Raw genomic sequence first — 18,444 nt, 5'->3', positions numbered from 1 at the left:
ACCCATCTCTGTGTGTGATAGTGTCTGGCATGGAGGTGTACATTCCCATTTTTTTTTTTTTTTCCAAGCCTTGGTTTAAGACAGCCTATGCTACATGATAGAGAAGTTACCCACAATAGCTACTTGAGCTTCCCATCATTTGGGCTTTACATATCTGCCCAGAATCATGTTTTCTAACCAGTTAAAAACTCCCTCATTAATAAAGTACCAAAATCTTTTGAGATTTGACTCCCCTCAAAACTTCTAGCAACCTAGCAAAAACATCTCCAATAACTTTACTTCACCTTTCCCTCCTTTATTTCAACCTGATGGCATCACTGCCATCTCATCTGCTTCTAAAGTTGAACTCTTCTCTCAAACTTTTGCTAAAAACTCTACCTTGGGTGACAGAGCTTGTTCCTCCCTCCCCTCCATCTCTGACTGCTTCATGCTACCTATTAAGATCCTTTGCAATGATGTTTACCATGCCCCGACTGGCCTAAATCCTTGAAAAGCTAATGAATATGATGGGGTACCCCCAACTGTTCTCCAAAACTGTGCCTCTGTGTATGCACCTTGCCTAGTCAAGCTCTTTCAACTACTGTTTATCAATGTCTACCTTTCCTTCTTGCTGGAAGTTTGCCTACTTTCAGCCTGTTCATGAAAAGGCTGACTGTTCTAATCCCTCAAACTACCACCTTATAGCTTTAATCTCTTGCTTGTCTCAAGTCTTTCAATCTATCCTCAATAGGAAGATTCTTAAACATCTTTTTTTTTCTAGTTTTTATGTCAGGTTTCCCTACAGTATTAGGACTAGGACGGAGCCTCCTGGTAGATGCCCTTGGGTTTTGGCATATGAGAACTGTTACCACGAGTAGATGCCCTTCCTAACCTTGGATCATAGCCAGGATTCAAACCCATACACTTGAGAACCCTGCGGTCCCCAAAGCACACTCAGTCATACTGAACCACGGCAGTCCCTAGAAGATTCTTAAACATGTCACTTCAAAATCTTCTATTTGATTGCCAGTATGGCTTATGATGACCTTCTAGCTTTTCTTATGGAATCTTATCATCCTTTTACAGATTTTGGTGGTAAATATTTACAAGAGGTCCTTCATTAGCCAAATAGTACAGCAGTTTGTCACCCACTCTCTTCCTATAATTCATCAAAGATCTAAACCAAACTTCTTGTCCTATTTACTCTTACACTGATGATACCACCCTAGGTTAGGTTAGGTTGGGTTGGGTTGGGTTAGGTTTGGTTAGCGTCCTTACTGAAATTTACTTCAAATTTATGGAATTTATACAAATTAGTTATTTAACGAAAATTGTAGTGAACCTTCCGTAGAGTTTAGGATAGCCATTTCTCCCACCCCCAGTTATGCAAGAAAACATGCATTTCCGACGCATTTCATATTCTCTACCTGAAACCCCGCATTCCCACCTGTGCCCAAACCTTGTTGGGGGGCAGAGGGGAGTATGAGCAGAAACTTGAATATTACCGTAAATTCTTTTGAGGGCAATCTCTTTATCATGCATAACACGAGAACATGCTGCGTTAAAACAAGGTTTGGAAGATTTAGGTTGTGAAGAATGAGATTGCACGCCTCCATGCAAGACACCATTACCTCTGCCATGCATTCAGCACACAGAGGTGATGTTAGGTGATTTAAGTTACGCAAGATATGTAATGCTAGGTTAGATTAATGTCGTTAGAGACGTATAGACAACAAACATCTGGGGAATTTTTACTACAGTTCTGGGATATTTTCCATCTGTAGTTACGTAGTATAAAAGATGGCGCCCATCATAACAAGCAGCTTCGTACTTGTTTTTGGAGGTAAGAGTGAAACTTATCTATATTCAAGCTTTCTCCAATCGAAAATCCCACTTTCCTATAAATTTCCCAATATTTAAGGTCACAGGAGGCGAAAACAATAAGAAATGGAGCCGCGCATATACTCTTAATAGTTACCGACCTTTGCTGATACCTCTGATTTCTAAAGCCTCACTTGCAAACAAGAGACACTTGATGGGAACATCTGAGGGTCTGCTCCATGACCAAAAGTGATAGTTCGTATGACAGCTGAATGCAAACTTAAAATGGCTGCCTTTCCTTTTCCTGTTTCTCTGAGGTCCGAAACCGAAACCTCTTGCTTCGAAACATCGGATACACTGGTCACTGATGAGACTGAAGCAGCAAAGTAAAATATCTCTTCTGAACAAATAATCAAGTTTAAAACCACAACAATAAAATAAAATTCCCGTTATCTTAAAAAATAATCTACTCCATCTATTTCAAATCCATTGCAATTATCAGTACTAGACAAGACATCGCAAAATCACCAGTGAAGCGTCTCCCTGAACCGCTAGGAAAGTTTTGAGCACCAACAACGAAAATAATAATAAAAATAATAATGAATGGTAAACAGAAAATTAGTTTTATTACTCAAAACTTGCTTGTTTTTGTGAACACGGCTGGTTGGAAAAAAAAAAAAAAAAAAACCAGGAAACTGAAACATATCCCATGAGCTAATTAATGATAACAACAAAACAGGAACATCAGTAATTAGAACGTACAAACTGCTCCCTACTTCACCAAGCAACCTTCCTATCCTTACCATTAGATAGGCAGCCATATGTCAGCACTAGGGATTAACTTTACTTGTGTTTTTACATCCAGCTCCACCCTGCGAATTCAGTTTGTGCGATGCTTGTAGGAACCCATTTATCGCACAAAACGAGAAAAAGTAGTAGTAGTAGTAGTAGTAGTAGTAGTAGTAGTAGTAGTAGTAGTAGTGGTGGTGGTGGTGGTGGTGGTGGTGGTGGTGGTGGTGGTAGTAGTAGTAGTAGTAGTAGTAGTAGTAGTAGTAGTAGTAGTAGTAGTAGTAGTAGTAGTAGTAGAAATATTCTAGACATTTCCAATAATATCACCAATGGAAGGAAATTACATCTCTCTCTCTCTCTCTCTCTCTCTCTCTCTCTCTCTCTCTCTCTCTCTCTATATATATATATATATATATATATATATATATATATATATATATATATATATATATATATATATATATATATATATATATATATATATATATATATATATATATATATATATATATATATATATATATATACGTATTACATTTGAGAGTGGCTGAGAGTTCACACTTTGGTTCATGAGACTGTCTCTCCTTCCCTGTGTGTGTGTGTGTGTGTGTGTGTGTGTGTGTGTGTGTGTGTGTGTGTGTGTGTGTGTGTGTGTGTGTGTGTGTGTGTGTGTGTGTGTGTGAACATCCATAGGAAAGTGATGAGAGGATGAGGTGAGGTCACAAAGCATCACAGCCCAGGACCAAGAAATATCTTTGCCAACAGTGAGGTCATTGCCCATCACACCAATAACTGTAGTGCATAACAACTCTTCAATACATAAGAGTAAAGTGGTAATTAGCAGACTGCATGCACTGTCACCCAGAAATAATAATGTTTAGCTGGCCACCAATTTAACTTTTTTTTGGTGACTCATATATTTTTACCTCAAATTTGTTGTATCAATGCAAAGAAGGTTACAGAAGGTAGTAGAAGTGATTGGGGGATGGAAAGTACAATATTGTATAAGGAATCACACACACACATGTGTGTGTGTGTGTGTGTGTGTGTGTGTGTGTGTGTGTGTGTGTGTGTGTGTGTGTGTATATATTTATTTACCTACTTGTTGTATTGTACAGGGTTCGAGCAGGGCTCATAGTGTCCTGTCTCCATATCTCCATTTATCTAGTTTTTCTTTAAAGTTATTCACACTATGTACTGTGACAATTCCATTATCCAATGCATTAAATTTTTCCAGTGTTCTGTGTGGAAAACTGTATTTTCCAATATCCTTCACACACTGCCTCATCCTGATGATCTTTTCATGTCCTCTTGTCCTTCCATCTTCTTCCGTCAACAGCACCAGGTTTTCTTTGTCTATCTTTTCAATATCATTTACTATCTTATACATTGTTATTAGGGCCCCACATTCTCTTCTATTTTGTAAGGTTGGCAGTCCGATTTTCCTTCAGTCGTTCTTCATATGTGAGGTCCTTTAATTCTGGCACCATCTTTGTAGCAATCTTCTGTATCCTTCCTAATTTTTTTATATCCTTTTTAAAGCTTGGAGACCATACCACTGCTGTATATTCCAGCCTAGGGCATATCATGCTTGTGATGATGTTTTTCATCATATCTTTATCCATGTAATGAAATGCCACTCATATTAGTCAACATCTCATATGATAGCCCAAATATCTTGCTTATGTGTTTATCAGGGCCCAGATTTTCTTGTATGAACACTCCAAGATCTTTTTCCTCTTTAGTCTTCATTATTTGTTCCTCTCCCATCAAATAGTTCCATACTGATCTTCTCTTACTCTTTCCTAGTTCCATTATGTGGCATTTCTTGGCATTAAACTCCAATTTCCACTTCTTACTCCATTCATAGATCTTGTTTAAATCTTCCTGCAATAGCAGACAGTTCTCTCTGGTTTTGATAACTCTTAGCAACTTTACATCATCAGCGAATAAATTTATACAACTGTTTATCCCAATGTGAATGTCGTTTACATAAATTTGAAACATAATGGGGGCTAACACTGACCCTTGTGGCACTCTGCTAGTTACTTTACCCAAAGATGAGTATGTATCTCTGATCACAATTCTCATTTCCCTATCTTTCAAATAATCTCTTGTCCATTCAAGCAAGGTTCCACGCAGTTCTCCTATGTACTCTAGTTTCCAAAGAAGTCTTCTGTGCGGGACTTTATCAAAAGCCTTTTTAATGTCCAGGTATACTGTGTCTACCCATCCACCTCTGTTTTCAAGTCCTGCAATAACTCTCTTGAGTAGTAGCTTAATAAGTTTGATACACATGACAACCCTTGTCCTGAACCCAAAATGTCTGTTCGATATCACTTGCTCTTCTAGAAATTTAACCCATTTTTCTTTGATAATTATTTCACATAACTTCCCTACGACACTTGTAAGTGACACTGGTCTGTAGTTTAGTGGTTCAGTTGCCTTTCCTCCTTTAAATATTGGTATTACATTGACTCTTCCATTCCAGTGGAACTTTCCCTTTATTTATTGAACTTTTAATCATTTCCCAAATTGGATCCAGTAATTTCTCTTTACATTCTTTTAACACCCAGCCTGATACACCATCTGGTCCAATTGTTTTTCTGACTTCCAACTTCAGTAATCTTCCAATATCCTCTTTGTGCACTGCAATCTCGTCTAATCCTTGGCAATCCAATGTCCTATTAGGTTCTGTGAAATCATCATCTGCAGTGAATACCATTTTGAAGCTCTCATTCATTATTTCACACATTTCCTTCTCTGTTTGGTGTGTGTGTGTGTGTGTGTGTGTGTGTGTGTGTGTGTGTGTGTGTTTCATTGTTTGATCTGCTGCAGTCTCTGACGAGACAGCCAGACGTTACCCTACGGAACGAGCTCTGAGCTCATTATTTCTGATCTTCGGATAGGCCTGAGACCAGGCACACACCACACACCAGGACAACAAGGTCACAACTCCTCGATTTACATCCTGTACCTACTCACTGCTAGGTGAACAGGGGCTACACGTGAAAGGAGACACACCCAAATATCTCTACCCGGCCGGGGAATCGAACCCCGGTCCTCTGACTTGTGAAGCCAGCGCTCTAACCACTGAGCTACCATGTGTGTGTGTGTAATTCACCTTGGTTGCCTGTTGGTCACCCAGCCAGTCTTCCTCATTACGGAGCGAGCTCAGAGCTCAAAGACCGATCTTCGGGTAGGACTGAGACCACATCATACACAACACACACCAAGAAAGGAGACACACCCAAATATCTCTACCCGGCCGGGGAATCGAACCCCGGTCCTCTGGCTTGTGAAGCCAGCGCTTTAACCACTGAGCTACCATGTGTGTGTGTATTTACCTAATTGTATTTACCTAATTGTAACATACGGGAAAGGAGCTATGCTCGTACTGTCCCGTCTCCATATCTACTAATGTCCAGCTTTTTCTTAAAATCATGAATATTCCTTGCGTTGACCACTTCCACGTCTAAACTATTCCATGCTTCCACCCTTCTATGAGGGAAGCTATATTTTTTCACATCTCTCCTATAAGTGGCCATTTTTAGTTTTTTCCCATGCCCTCTCGACACTCTTTCATTCCACATACACAGATCTTCCCTATCCATTTTTCCATGCCAATCATCACTCTGTATATTGCTATCAGGTCTCCCCTTTCTTCTGTTTTCCAGGGTCGGAAGTTGCATTCTGTTCAGTCTGTCTTCATAAGTCAAATCTCTTAAGTCAGGCACCATTTTGTTGCAGCCCTCTGTACTTTCTCTAGTTTCCTTATGTGTTTCTTTAAGTTCGAGCCCACTGTATTGTTGCATATTCAAGCCTTGGTCTTATCATTGCAGTAATTATTTTCTTCATCATTTCTTCATCTAAATATACGAACGCCACTCTTATGTTCCTCAATAAGTTCAATACTTCTCCAATTATTTTGTTTATATGTCTCTCTGGCGATAGGTCATTGGTAATTGTCACCCCAAGGTCTTTTTCTTCATGACTGGTTTTATGTCTTCATTTCCTATCTTGTACATACTCCTGATTCTTCTTTCACTCTTGCCAAACTCTAATTTCTTGCATTTTGTCGTGTTGAACTCCATTTGCCATGTACAGCTCCATTTCCATATTCTGTCCAAGTCTTCCTGGAGTAGTTCGCAATCTTTGTCACATCCCACTTTTCTTAACAATTTTGCATCGTCTGCAAATAGGCTCACATAACTGGACACCCCATCCACCATGTCATTTATGTAGACCGCAAACATTACTGGTGCCAACACTGATCCCTGTGGGACTCCACTCTCCACCAAGCCCCATTCTGATGGTCTGTCCTTAATTATTGTTCTCATTTCTCTTCCTACCAAAAGTCTTCCATCCATTTTAGTAAACTGCCATGCACTCCTCCTACCATTTCAAGTTTCCAGATCAGTCTCCGTGTGGTACCTTATCAAAGGCCTTTTTTAAATCCAGATATATTCCATCAGCCCAACCATCTCTTTCCTGTATTACATCTATCACCCTCGAATAGTAACATATCAGGTTTGTCGTGCATGAACGCCCTTTTCTAAAACCAAATTGACACTCACAAAGTATGTCATTTTTCTCCAAGAAGTCTGTCCATCTATTCTTCACCACCCTCTCACACATCTTAGCTACCACACTTGTAAGTGACACTGGTCTATAGTTCAATGGGTCTCTCTTGTTACCTGATTTATAGATTGGGACAATGTTAGCTCTTTTCCAGTCTTGGGGCACTACACCTTCCCTTAATGAGGCATCAATTACTTCACAAACTTTTTCTGCCAGTTGCTCCCTGCATTCTCTTAAAATCCATCCTGATACCCCATCAGGTCCCACAGCTTTTCTCACTTCTAAACTCCCCATCATATTCTTGATCTCCTCCACAGTTACTTGAAACTCCTTCATAATCCCTTTCTGTTCCATTACCAGTGGCTTGTCAAAAGCAGTCTCCTTTGTGAATACCTTCCGAAAGCATCCATTCATAGCCTCTGCCATTTCCCTGGGATCCTCACTGCAAACTCCATTTACTTCTAAACTTTCAATACTTTCTCTATTTTTGATGTTGTTCACATGTCTGTAAAAAAGCCTTGGTTGGTCTTTACATTTATCAATTATATCCTTTTCTTGTTTCTTTCTTTCTTCTCTTCTAATCAACACATATTCATTTCTTGCTCTTTTGTAACTTTCCCACTGCTTAATCCGTCTTTTCCTTCTCCACCTCTTCCATGCATCCTCTTTTCTTGTTCTAGCCTTTTCACATCTATCGTTAAACCAGTCCTGCTTTCCAACTTCTCTATGTTGTCTTATTGGTACAAATTTTTCTCACCTTCTTTGTATATTTTTATAAATTCCTTCCACTTTTCATTTGCTCCTTAGCACTCTTGAATTTCATCCAATTTGTCTCTTGAAAGAATTTCCTTAGGTTTCCAAAATCTGTCTTGGCATAATTCCATCTTCCCACTTTATATTCTTCATTTCTTCTAGATTTCTCTTCATCTATCACCTTGAACTCCAAAACTGCATGATCACTCTTTGCTAAAGGGCACTCCACCCTCATCTCCTCAATGACCATTGGCTCTGTACTAAAGACCAAGTCCAGTCTTGACGATGCTCCTCTCCTCCAAACCTAGTATCTTCTTTGACCCACTGAGTTAACACATTTTCCATTGCCAGTGTCAATAGTGTATTTCCCATGTTGTCTCTGATCCTCCATTGACCAGTCCTCCCAACACACCTCTTTACAATTAAAATCTCCCATCATTATAGTTCGTTCACAGCCACCCAACATTTCTTCCAGACATGTTCCTGTATGTCTTATCATTTCTTCATATTCCTGTACTGACCATGCATTTGTCTTAGGTGGTACGTACACCACTATGTAGTGCCTCTTTTTCCTTCATTAGTTTCTGCTCTGATCTTTAGCACTTCTGCCTTTCCCATACCTTCTTTCACTTGATCCACCTTTATATCTTTTTAACCAGCAACATCACTCCTCCTCCCATCTTACCTACTCTATTTCTTTTCCAAACATTATATTTCCTTCTCCAACCATCATCAGGTCTTCTCTCTCTCAGTTTTGTTTCAGTAAGACCCACAATATCTGGGTTCTTATCCTCAAGTAATCGTTGAGTTCTAAAATCCCGATATCACTCCATTTATGTTGGAATACATTACATTCCGCTCATACGTAAGTTTCTTTAGTCCTTTCTTACTGTACTTTTCTGGGTTATGAACCACTTCCTCAGTCTCATATCCAAGATTCTCCAGAAAACCAGATCTTCCCTATCCATTTTTCCATGCCAATCATCACTCTGTATATTGCTATCAGGTCTCCCTTTCTTCTGTTTTCCAGGGTCGGAAGTTGCATTCTTTTCAGTCTGTCTTCATAAGTCAAATCTCTTAAGTCAGGCACCATTTTGTTGCAGCCCTCTGTACTTTCTCTAGTTTCCTTATGTGTTTCTTTAAGTTCGAGCCCACTGTATTGTTGCATATTCAAGCCTCGGTCTTATCATTGCAGTAATTATTTTCTTCATCATTTCTTCATCTAAATATACGAACGCCACTCTTATGTTCCTCAATAAGTTCAATACTTCTCCAATTATTTTGTTTATATGTCTCTCTGGCGATAGGTCATTGGTAATTGTCACCCCAAGGTCTTTTTCTTCATGACTGGTTTTATGTCTTCATTTCCTATCTTGTACATACTCCTGATTCTTCTTTCACTCTTGCCAAACTCTATTTTCTTGCATTTTGTCGTGTTGAACTCCATTTGCCATGTACAGCTCCATTTCCATATTCTGTCCAAGTCTTCCTGGAGTAGTTCGCAATCTTTGTCACATCTCACTTTTCTTAACAATTTTGCATCGTCTGCAAATAGGCTCACATAACTGGACACCCCATCCACCATGTCATTTATGTAGACCGCGAACATTACTGGTGCCAACACTGATCCCTGTGGAACTCCACTCTCCACCAATCCCCATTCTGATGGTCTGTCCTTAATTATTGTTCTCATTTCTCTTCCTACCAAAAAGTCTTCCATCCATTTTAGTAAACTGCCATGCACTCCTCCTACCATTTCAAGTTTCCAGATCAGTCTCTGGTGTGGTACCTTATCAAAGGCCTTTTTTTAAATCCAGATATATTCCATCAGCCCAACCATCTCTTTCCTGTATTACATCTATCACCCTCGAATAGTAACATATCAGGTTTGTCGTGCATGAACGCCTTTTCTAAAACCAAATTGACACTCACAAAGTATGTCATTTTTCTCCAAGAAGTCTGTCCATCTATTCTTCACCACCCTCTCACACATCTTAGCTACCACACTTGTAAGTGACACTGGTCTATAGTTCAATGGGTCTCTTGTTACCTGATTTATAGATTGGGACAATGTTAGCTCTTTTCCAGTCTTGGGGCACTACACCTTCCCTTAATGAGGCATCAATTACTTCACAAACTTTTTCTGCCAATTGCTCCCTGCATTCTCTTAAAATCCATCCTGATACCCCATCAGGTCCCACAGCTTTTCTCACTTCTAAACTCCCCATCATGTTCTTGATCTCCTCCACAGTTACTTGAAACTCCTTCATAATCCCTTTCTGTTCCATTACCAGTGGTTTGTCAAAAGCAGTCTCCTTTGTGAATACCTTCCGAAAGCATCCATTCATAGCCTCTGCCATTTCCTGGGATCTTCACTGCATACTCCATTTACTTCTAAACTTTCAATACTTTCTATTTTTGATGTTGTTGTTCACATGTCTGTAAAAAGCCTTGGTTGGTCTTTACATTTATCAATTATATCCTTTTCTTGTTTCTTTCTTTCTTCTCTTCTAATCAACACATATTCATTTCTTGCTCTTTTGTAACTTTCCCACTGCTTAATCCGTCTTTTCCTTCTCCACCTCTTCCATGCATCCTCTTTTCTTGTTCTAGCCTTTTCACATCTATCGTTAAACCAGTCCTGCTTTCCAACTTCTATGTTGTCTTATTGGTACAAATTTTTCTCACCTTCTTTGTATATTTTTATAAATTCCTTCCACTTTTCATTTGCTCCTTAGCACTCTTGAATTTCATCCAATTTGTCTCTTGAAAGAATTTCTTTAGGTTTCCAAAATCTGTCTTGGCATAATTCCATCTTCCCACTTTATATTCTTCATTTCTTCTAGATTTCTCTTCGTCTATCACCTTGAACTCCAAAACTGCATGATCACTCTTGCTAAAGGGCACTCCACCCTCATCTCCTCAATGACCATTGGCTCTGTACTAAAGACCAAGTCCAGTCTTGACGATGCTCCTCTCCTCCAAACCTAGTATCTTCTTTGACCCACTGAGTTAACACATTTTCCATTGCCAGTGTCAATAGTGTATTTCCCATGTTGTCTCTGATCCTTCCATTGACCAGTCCTCCCAACACACCTCTTTACAATTAAAATCTCCCATCATTATAGTTCGTTCACAGCCACCCAACATTTCTTCCAGACATGTTCCTGTATCACTTATCATTTCTTCATATTCCTGTACTGACCATGCATTTGTCTTAGGTGGTACGTACACCACTATGTAGTGCCTCTTTTTCCTTCATTAGTTTCTGCTCTGATCTTTAGCACTTCTGCCTTTCCCATACCTTTTTCACTTGATCCACCTTTATATCTTTTTTAACCAGCAACATCACTCCTCCTCCCATCTTACCTACTCTATTTCTTTTCCAAACGTTATATTTCCCTTCTCCAACCTTCATCAGGTCTTCTCCTCTCTCAGTTTTGTTTCAGTAAGACCCACAATATCTGGGTTCTTGTCCTCAAGTAATCGTTGAGTTCTAAAATCCCGATATCACTCCATTTATGTTGGAATACATTACATTTCGCTCATATGTAAGTTTCTTTAGTCCTTTCTTGCTGTACTTTTCTGGGTTATGAACCACTTCCTCAGTCTCATATCCAAGATTCTCCAGAAAACTCTTTCTTCTCCTCTTCTGTCCTCTCTTCATTTTTTTCAAAGCCTCCTTTCTCAACTCATTTAACATTTCTCTTCCTTTTCACCGAGATCTCTTCTCAACCAAATCTTCCTTGTTGTTTCCTGCTGGGCTAGCCTCCATGACTTCTCCACCAATTCATCTACATCCTTTTGTGACTTAAGTTTGATTCTTATTGGCCTCATACCTTCTCTTGTGAACTTTCCAATTCTATGGAAGTCCTCTATTTCTTGTACTAGGTCTTTTCCTCCTCCTGCACCACATTAATGATATTATTTATCACCTTTTTATGTTTTTCTCTCTCCATTTTACTCGGTGTCTTATCCTCCTCCACACCAAATATCACCACACATCTCTTTTGTCTACAGTTTCCTCACCAATGTCTCATTTGACTTAATAACCTTCACCACTTTCTCAGCTATCTTCTTCTATGATCTGTTGATCTATAATTTCAGCAAGGCCCAAAGTTTTCTCCCTGACTCTTTGATTTCCTTTTCCAGACTTGCAACTTTGTAATTTACCTCCTTTCTTTCCACTTCCTGACTTTTTTCCATTCAGCCTGCTTCTCCATCACTTTTCCTAGAGATTCTCCACATTTTTCGCAATTCACTTTAATTAGCTTAACTTCCTCTTTCAGTGCTGCATTTTCCTTCTTCATATCGGCACAGTCTCTTTACATTGTCATAACTCGTTTCCAGGCCCTCATACTTTTCAAACAGTTTTTCAATTTTACCTTCTAACTCCAGAATTTTCTTCACATAAGCGCTCTTCTCCATTATTCCTTGAAACCCTGTGAAGTCTGATTCCTCTTTCGAGTTCACGGCCGCCATGTTGCGCAGACGTAAACAAACCAGCTGATGGCTCAAACGCAGGCTACAGTTTATATTTACCTTCACTGGACATTATTTTGCTAATCAACAGTTAACATGACTATATGGAGACGGGACAAACATTACCAGCTCCTTTCCCACCTTGGTTACTCTTAGGTAACTGTAGAATTATAGATGATTGCTCTGAGCTCAGCGACCACCTCCGCCATCGACGATGTCCCGTGTGTGTGTGTGTGTGTGTGTGTGTGTGTGTTTCCATTGTCCTCTTGAGTGACAAGATCATCAGTCACGAAGCCTACAACAAGATATCTGAAGTCACATGAATGGAGAAACATTATTGCAGTGGACACTAAATTCTTCTCAGCATGGTGATCCAAGAAGGGATAAAATATGAGGCTGTAAAATAAAATCCTGACATATCTAATCCAAATCATCCAAAAAGAGACAAAATATTAATCCACAACACAAGAAAATCCCATCATGTACTTGAATCTGATGTAATTCTAAGCTATCTGAAGAGACAGCTTAGGATAAGACACTACAACAGAAAAACAAAATGCTGCTGGCTCTATCTCTTTTGTTTCTATTTCCACAGGTTATCTTCAGTGTTTTCTTCCAGTGTGGGAAAAAATGTCTCACTTTGTAAATTTATGGAATGTTTTTTCTCTTCCATCCATCTTCATTAAATTATTAGAATTCTAATAATGTTTGCAGTTATGACATCAAAGTTAATTGTGCAGAATTTTCCTTCCATCCATCCTTGTTCACTAAATTACTAATAGTATAACCAAGTTCAAAGTTCAAATCTAAAAAACATTTTATCTTCCATCCAACTTCTATAATTATTTTAATAAAGTTCTTCTGAGTTGGTAGATAGTGTTAAGGTTTTACTGAGCCATAGTATCTGACACAAACTTTGTCACCTCACTCTTCACCTGAGTCTCTGAGTTGTGCCAGCAGCGGCCGGAAAATTAGTTCATGTGAGTGGCCATCAGGGTGGGTGATGAGGACGTCCACATCACCACAGGTCAGCTTCCCTCGCCGGTATGAGCCGCACACCATCACCTCAGCTCCCCTCACCAGACTCAGGGTGGCCTCTCGCACCTGCCACACAACCAATGCTGAGGTTCAACAACTACTAGGTACTTTTGAAGTTTTTAATTCCCTTTCCATTAAACAAAATTCCTGGCCCTGCACTCCAATTTTTTAGTCACCTAATATCTTGTACATATACCTGCTAAAAGCCTCTTTCAGTACATGTATGTATATGCATGTAAGAAAATAAGGGAAGCAGCAAGAAGCTGTCAGGACAATAATTGAAAGTCACTGAGACCACACATATAAAAGTTAATGAACTGTACTTTTGCATTTTTATTTCTCTGAGCTGAGCATATTTCACTCATCCAAAACACATTCTGTTTCAAGTTCTTTCACATTGCCTTCTTTTCTGCATATCTAAATTTTTACTCCTAACTCCCCGTGGTCATTTTCCCAGCCATAAAACAGCAAAGGAACAAGTGGGCAAGCTAATATTACCCACACCTTCTCACAATACCCTCCATTCTATGAAACTGAACTTCTACAAGACTTCTTATGAGATAATTCTTCCCAGCCATGGTGTACCAAAGGAACAAGTGAGTAGGCAGCAGCCACACCTACATAGTCCTCTATCTCAGCCACTTCAGAGCGTGGGATGCGCGAGTTGATGTCGTCATAGTGCTTGAGGCCAATCTGCTGGTGGCGAGTCAGTGTTGCCTTGGTCCTCAGGTCATCCAGGGTTCGGTAATCCTGGGGAGGTTATCCTTTGTTACTTTCCTGAAGCTGATAAGAAAGATTTTTATTTTGGCTTTGGTCTCCACATAATCTAGCCATGAGAAGGTTATCATTAGTTATATTCCTGAAGGTGATGAGCTAAGATTCTGTTCTGAAAAATATTCAATACTCCGAAGTGGAACCAGAGGAGTTTGGAAAGAGACCAGTTGAAAGACTACAAAAGGCCTAGAGGTGGTGTAGGTAAAGGAAAAACACAGAAACACTGGCAGAATGAACATCAGGGAAGATATGATTTACAAGAGCAAAGGAGAGAATCTCATACACCATCCATAAAGTACAAAATTATGATAAAATATTACAAAGAATACATGGACAAACACCAAACATTATCAAAGAATTTGAATAAAAATATAACAGTAAACCCTCAATGTAATGGATCTCAATATACCAGATATCAGATATAACAGACAAAAAAATCTGACCAGACAAACCCTCACTATAAAAAATTTTCATATGTTATAGCGAGGGCATCGTCCCATAACATGCTGTCAAGGGAACTCCATGTGGTGTGCCATGGAAATGGGGCAGCAGTGGTATAAATACCAGACAAACTTCGGGATATAATGGATCAGTCTGGTATTTCCTTTGGATATAACGGATCCTCGGTTATAACATCTTCAGATATAACAACAGACCACTGTCCCCATATTGCCCATTATATTGAGGGTTTACTGTAAGTAAAAAAATATCAACACAGGTACTAAACATTTTCTGAGAGGTTCAACACATCCCACAACAGAAGCAGCCGCACACCCTCCAGCAACCAGCCATTATGCCATTATGAACACCAGTAACCCCATGAAGACAAAACTAAGGATATTGAGCAAAACAATGAAAAGATATTAAATAGGAAACATTAACAAATTAACAAACAGCAAACATGATCACAGGAGTTCAGTATACCCCAGTACAGAAGAGCATGAGCCACACACCTGCAAGTACCAAGCCTGTGCAGTGGAGGGCCCAGCTCCCCACACCCCAAGGAACAGCCGCAGAGTCTCAGCCTCCTCCCCCTCGCACACCTCAGCCACTTTCCTCAGTCGTCCACTCTCCAGGATCTCAGCAATCTTGTCCGCCAGGCGCCCACCAATCCCAGGTATTGCCAGTGCCTCCTACAGTGGTGGTGGTGTGTTAGCTCAGTGTTTCTTTATTTTTCTTTTCTTTTTTATGTAAGAGGGGAAAACTGGGCAAGGGCAACAGAAAGGATTAAACAAAAATGTCCACTTAGTTGCCAGTTCCCATGCAGGTCTGAGAGAGTTAGCCGGAAGAAAGGGATAAATGTCTTGAAATATCCCACTTGAATTAGTTAATGTCATAGGAAGATGAAAAAAAAAAAACAAGAAGAGAGTTCCAGAGTTTACCAGATCATTACATTATTCTTATCTTATGGTGTTTGGTATAATTTACTTAAGTTGATGAGAATATGGTTGAACAGGAAAATCTCAGATGTATGTGTGTGTATAAGAGACAGATATGCTACCCCTCCTAATCCCAATTACCTCTCTGGATGTGATCTCCTTGCCATAGTTCCGGATGGCAGTGACAGCACGCTCATACCCCACAGCACGCCAGGTGTCATTCTTACTCTTGTAGGTGGCGGCCAGCTTGCCCAACTCTGAGGTGATGTGAGCGTTGAGATCTACAGGCTTGCTGCTTGATGGACGGGCACAGGCAAACTTGTCCTGAGAAGTTTGTAAAGAGACCAAGTGTGATGTTGTAAAGAGACTTTGTGTGATGTTGTAATGTAAAGTGATAGTGTGCAATGTTCTTTTGTGGTATCATGGAGGTAAACAACTGTGTACTAAGAGTTACTATGCATTACTGTTGTGGTCATCATCTTATTCAGCAAAGCCCATCATTGATATTTCTCAAGTGCTTATGCTATAGCTATAAGCTATGACAAATCAACAATAAGAAGCAACAACACAGTATTTCAATTTGACAGTAGTAGTACTGAATCACATTTGAGGTGCTAAGCAACACTTCAGTATCTTAAATATGTAAAAGTGACACAACCAAGCAAAACCATTCGATACATAATGAGATGATTCACTGATTGGCTAATTAAATGGCTGTGTGTACTACAACTAAGTCATTTCAACATTGCACTGTGCATTAATACCAGATTAATAAAACTACAAAGCCATGTTCTGAAAGATCTCTTTGTGCAAAATGTATTTCATAAGCTGCCTCTCTTATATTCATGCTTAACTGCTTCAATTCAGTAAAGTGAATGAGTGAAGCATTTCTCAGGACAATTTTTAGAGGGAAGAAACAAAACATGAGACACAAAGACATGGACACCTTGCCTGCAAATTCTTTGGAAATGGTCTTATCAGCGACTCCATGTGATCCTCCTCACCCACTCTTGCTCCCCATTTGTGAAGCACAGACCTGTTCTGCTGCACTTCATTTCCACTGCACTCTTCTGGCTCCCTCTCATCCTCCACTGATTTGTCTTCTTTGGTTTCTTCAGCACTTGTCTGACTCTCTACATTTTCCTTCTGCTCATGCAAGGCTGAGTGAGCAGTGATCTTAGCTGAACAATCTTGTACATTAGGGTTTTCATTTCTTTGCAACTCTGACTTTGCAGCATCTGTATTTTTAATGTGTGCTTTTTCTGCATCCTCCACCTGTGTCTGGCAGATCCCTTGTAGCCATGATTCATCTGTTCCTCTGCACTGGTCCTCCACTGAGGTGATGGGCATAATCAAATGGCTCTCAATCCCAGCCTTGGTCTTGGCCTTGATGCTCTCTATCAGCCAGGTGCACTTCAGGAATACACAGTTAGGGAGCCTTGCTGTGTCCACCAGACGCTTCACCTTCTCCTCATCCACAGTCTCCTCAAACACTATATGGAACACAGCCTCAGAGCAGTCAGGCAGGGATAGCACCAGCTCTCCACCATACCGTGTGATGTGGTTCTCAAACACCTTATGGCGCATCAGCCCAAAGTTTGCTGGGTGGATGTGACATTTCAGACCAGCAAGGAACTGTGGTGGTGGTTCGTGTGTCTTGCCCTCAGCCTTGTGTTGCTTAGCAGGGGGAAGTGCCCCTTTGTTCTTCCTCTTCATGGCTGCTTTATTAGTTTTTAACCCTCAAGGAAATTAAACTGACTATTGTGACTCATAGAGTGCCCATAAAAACAACTTGAAATGGTGCATGAATAATGTTCTTCCATTTACACATGACACAAACTTCTGTTAGCTGTCAATATAGAGTGGAGAAAAGGCATCACTTTTTTAGTTTGTGTCTCTTGCCACTTTTATCTTTGCAAACCAGACCCCAGAATATCTGATTCTGCACTGATGTAGCCACCACTCCACATTCACAGCCCATCACCGGCAGACCTCCTCACTGCTTTCTGCAACACTGCTGCCAGGTTGAGTTGCGCATTTTACCCTAAATACACCCTTAACATTACCCTGTTTGCTTTAAAATGGCCCTGTTTGTTAAAAATCTATTCATTAAAGATCATTTATACGTATGTGCATGTAAGAAACATTACCATGATATGTACGGGGATGAAATAATATTACCCTGAAATGAAATAATGTTACCCTGATAGTGCTCAAATTACCCTGCACCTGGCAGCACTGTTCCACGACACGGATTGACCTTCAGGACACCCAAACGCACCACGGTCTTCCTCCAGATACCTGACAACTCCCCAGAAACCGACATGCTTGCTGTCACCATCGTCACTATTACTCAGGGAGAGTTTAAAGGCTCGGCGTTCATACCAGTTACGATGAAAACACTCTACTTCATTGACAACACTTTCCTCCTATCCTCTTGTATTCCTTCCCCGTCCTTCACACACTCCTCTGGTCGCCATCCACTTATTAGTTCCGCGCTACTAAAAAGTACTAAAAATTTGTCCTTCCTCATCCTCCTCCCCTCTCTTTTTACTCTTGATTCTCCGCCACCTATCTCTGATTCATGGCAATTTTACCGGATTTGAATTATTTTTAGTAGGTTGTTTGTGTTTTCGTGTGATTTTCTGTTGGTTCTAATGTTTTTTTCTGTTGTTTTTGACACTTGGTGGTGCGATGTAAACAAATTGTATGGTGGTGTTTCTTGTCTTACTAACAGGGACTCTATCATTCTAACTGTATTTTCTTTCGCAGGAAGTTCATATTATAATTCTCCTTCGTAGTTCTATATAATTATATTTCGAAGGAGATACATATATATAGCAATTTT

The 18,444-nt window shown here is 39.9% G+C and overlaps 1 protein-coding gene across 1 annotated transcript in view; it reads right to left on the bottom strand.

Annotated features, from left to right (window-relative positions):
- Positions 1 to 18,326, bottom strand: part of LOC123514166 (DNA polymerase lambda-like) — a 26,898-nt gene extending 8,572 nt beyond the window's left edge. The window contains exons 1-7 of the mRNA XM_045271816.1: positions 18,194 to 18,326; positions 16,548 to 17,445; positions 15,738 to 15,920; positions 15,171 to 15,350; positions 14,065 to 14,193; positions 13,341 to 13,509; positions 12,658 to 12,700 (exon numbers count right to left, since the gene is read on the bottom strand). Coding sequence (XP_045127751.1) covers positions 12,658 to 12,700; positions 13,341 to 13,509; positions 14,065 to 14,193; positions 15,171 to 15,350; positions 15,738 to 15,920; positions 16,548 to 17,312 — 1,469 coding nt within the window. The 5' untranslated portion in view covers positions 17,313 to 17,445; positions 18,194 to 18,326. The remainder of the gene's footprint in view (positions 1 to 12,657; positions 12,701 to 13,340; positions 13,510 to 14,064; positions 14,194 to 15,170; positions 15,351 to 15,737; positions 15,921 to 16,547; positions 17,446 to 18,193) is intronic.
- Between the last annotated feature and the right edge of the window lie 118 nt (positions 18,327 to 18,444).

Source organism: Portunus trituberculatus, chromosome 37 (genome assembly GCF_017591435.1).
Source record: "Portunus trituberculatus isolate SZX2019 chromosome 37, ASM1759143v1, whole genome shotgun sequence".
In the NCBI taxonomy this organism is placed as follows: domain Eukaryota; kingdom Metazoa; phylum Arthropoda; class Malacostraca; order Decapoda; family Portunidae; genus Portunus; species Portunus trituberculatus.
The sequence above is the reverse complement of the archived record's forward strand: the minus strand, read 5'-3'. Positions and strand labels throughout refer to the sequence as shown.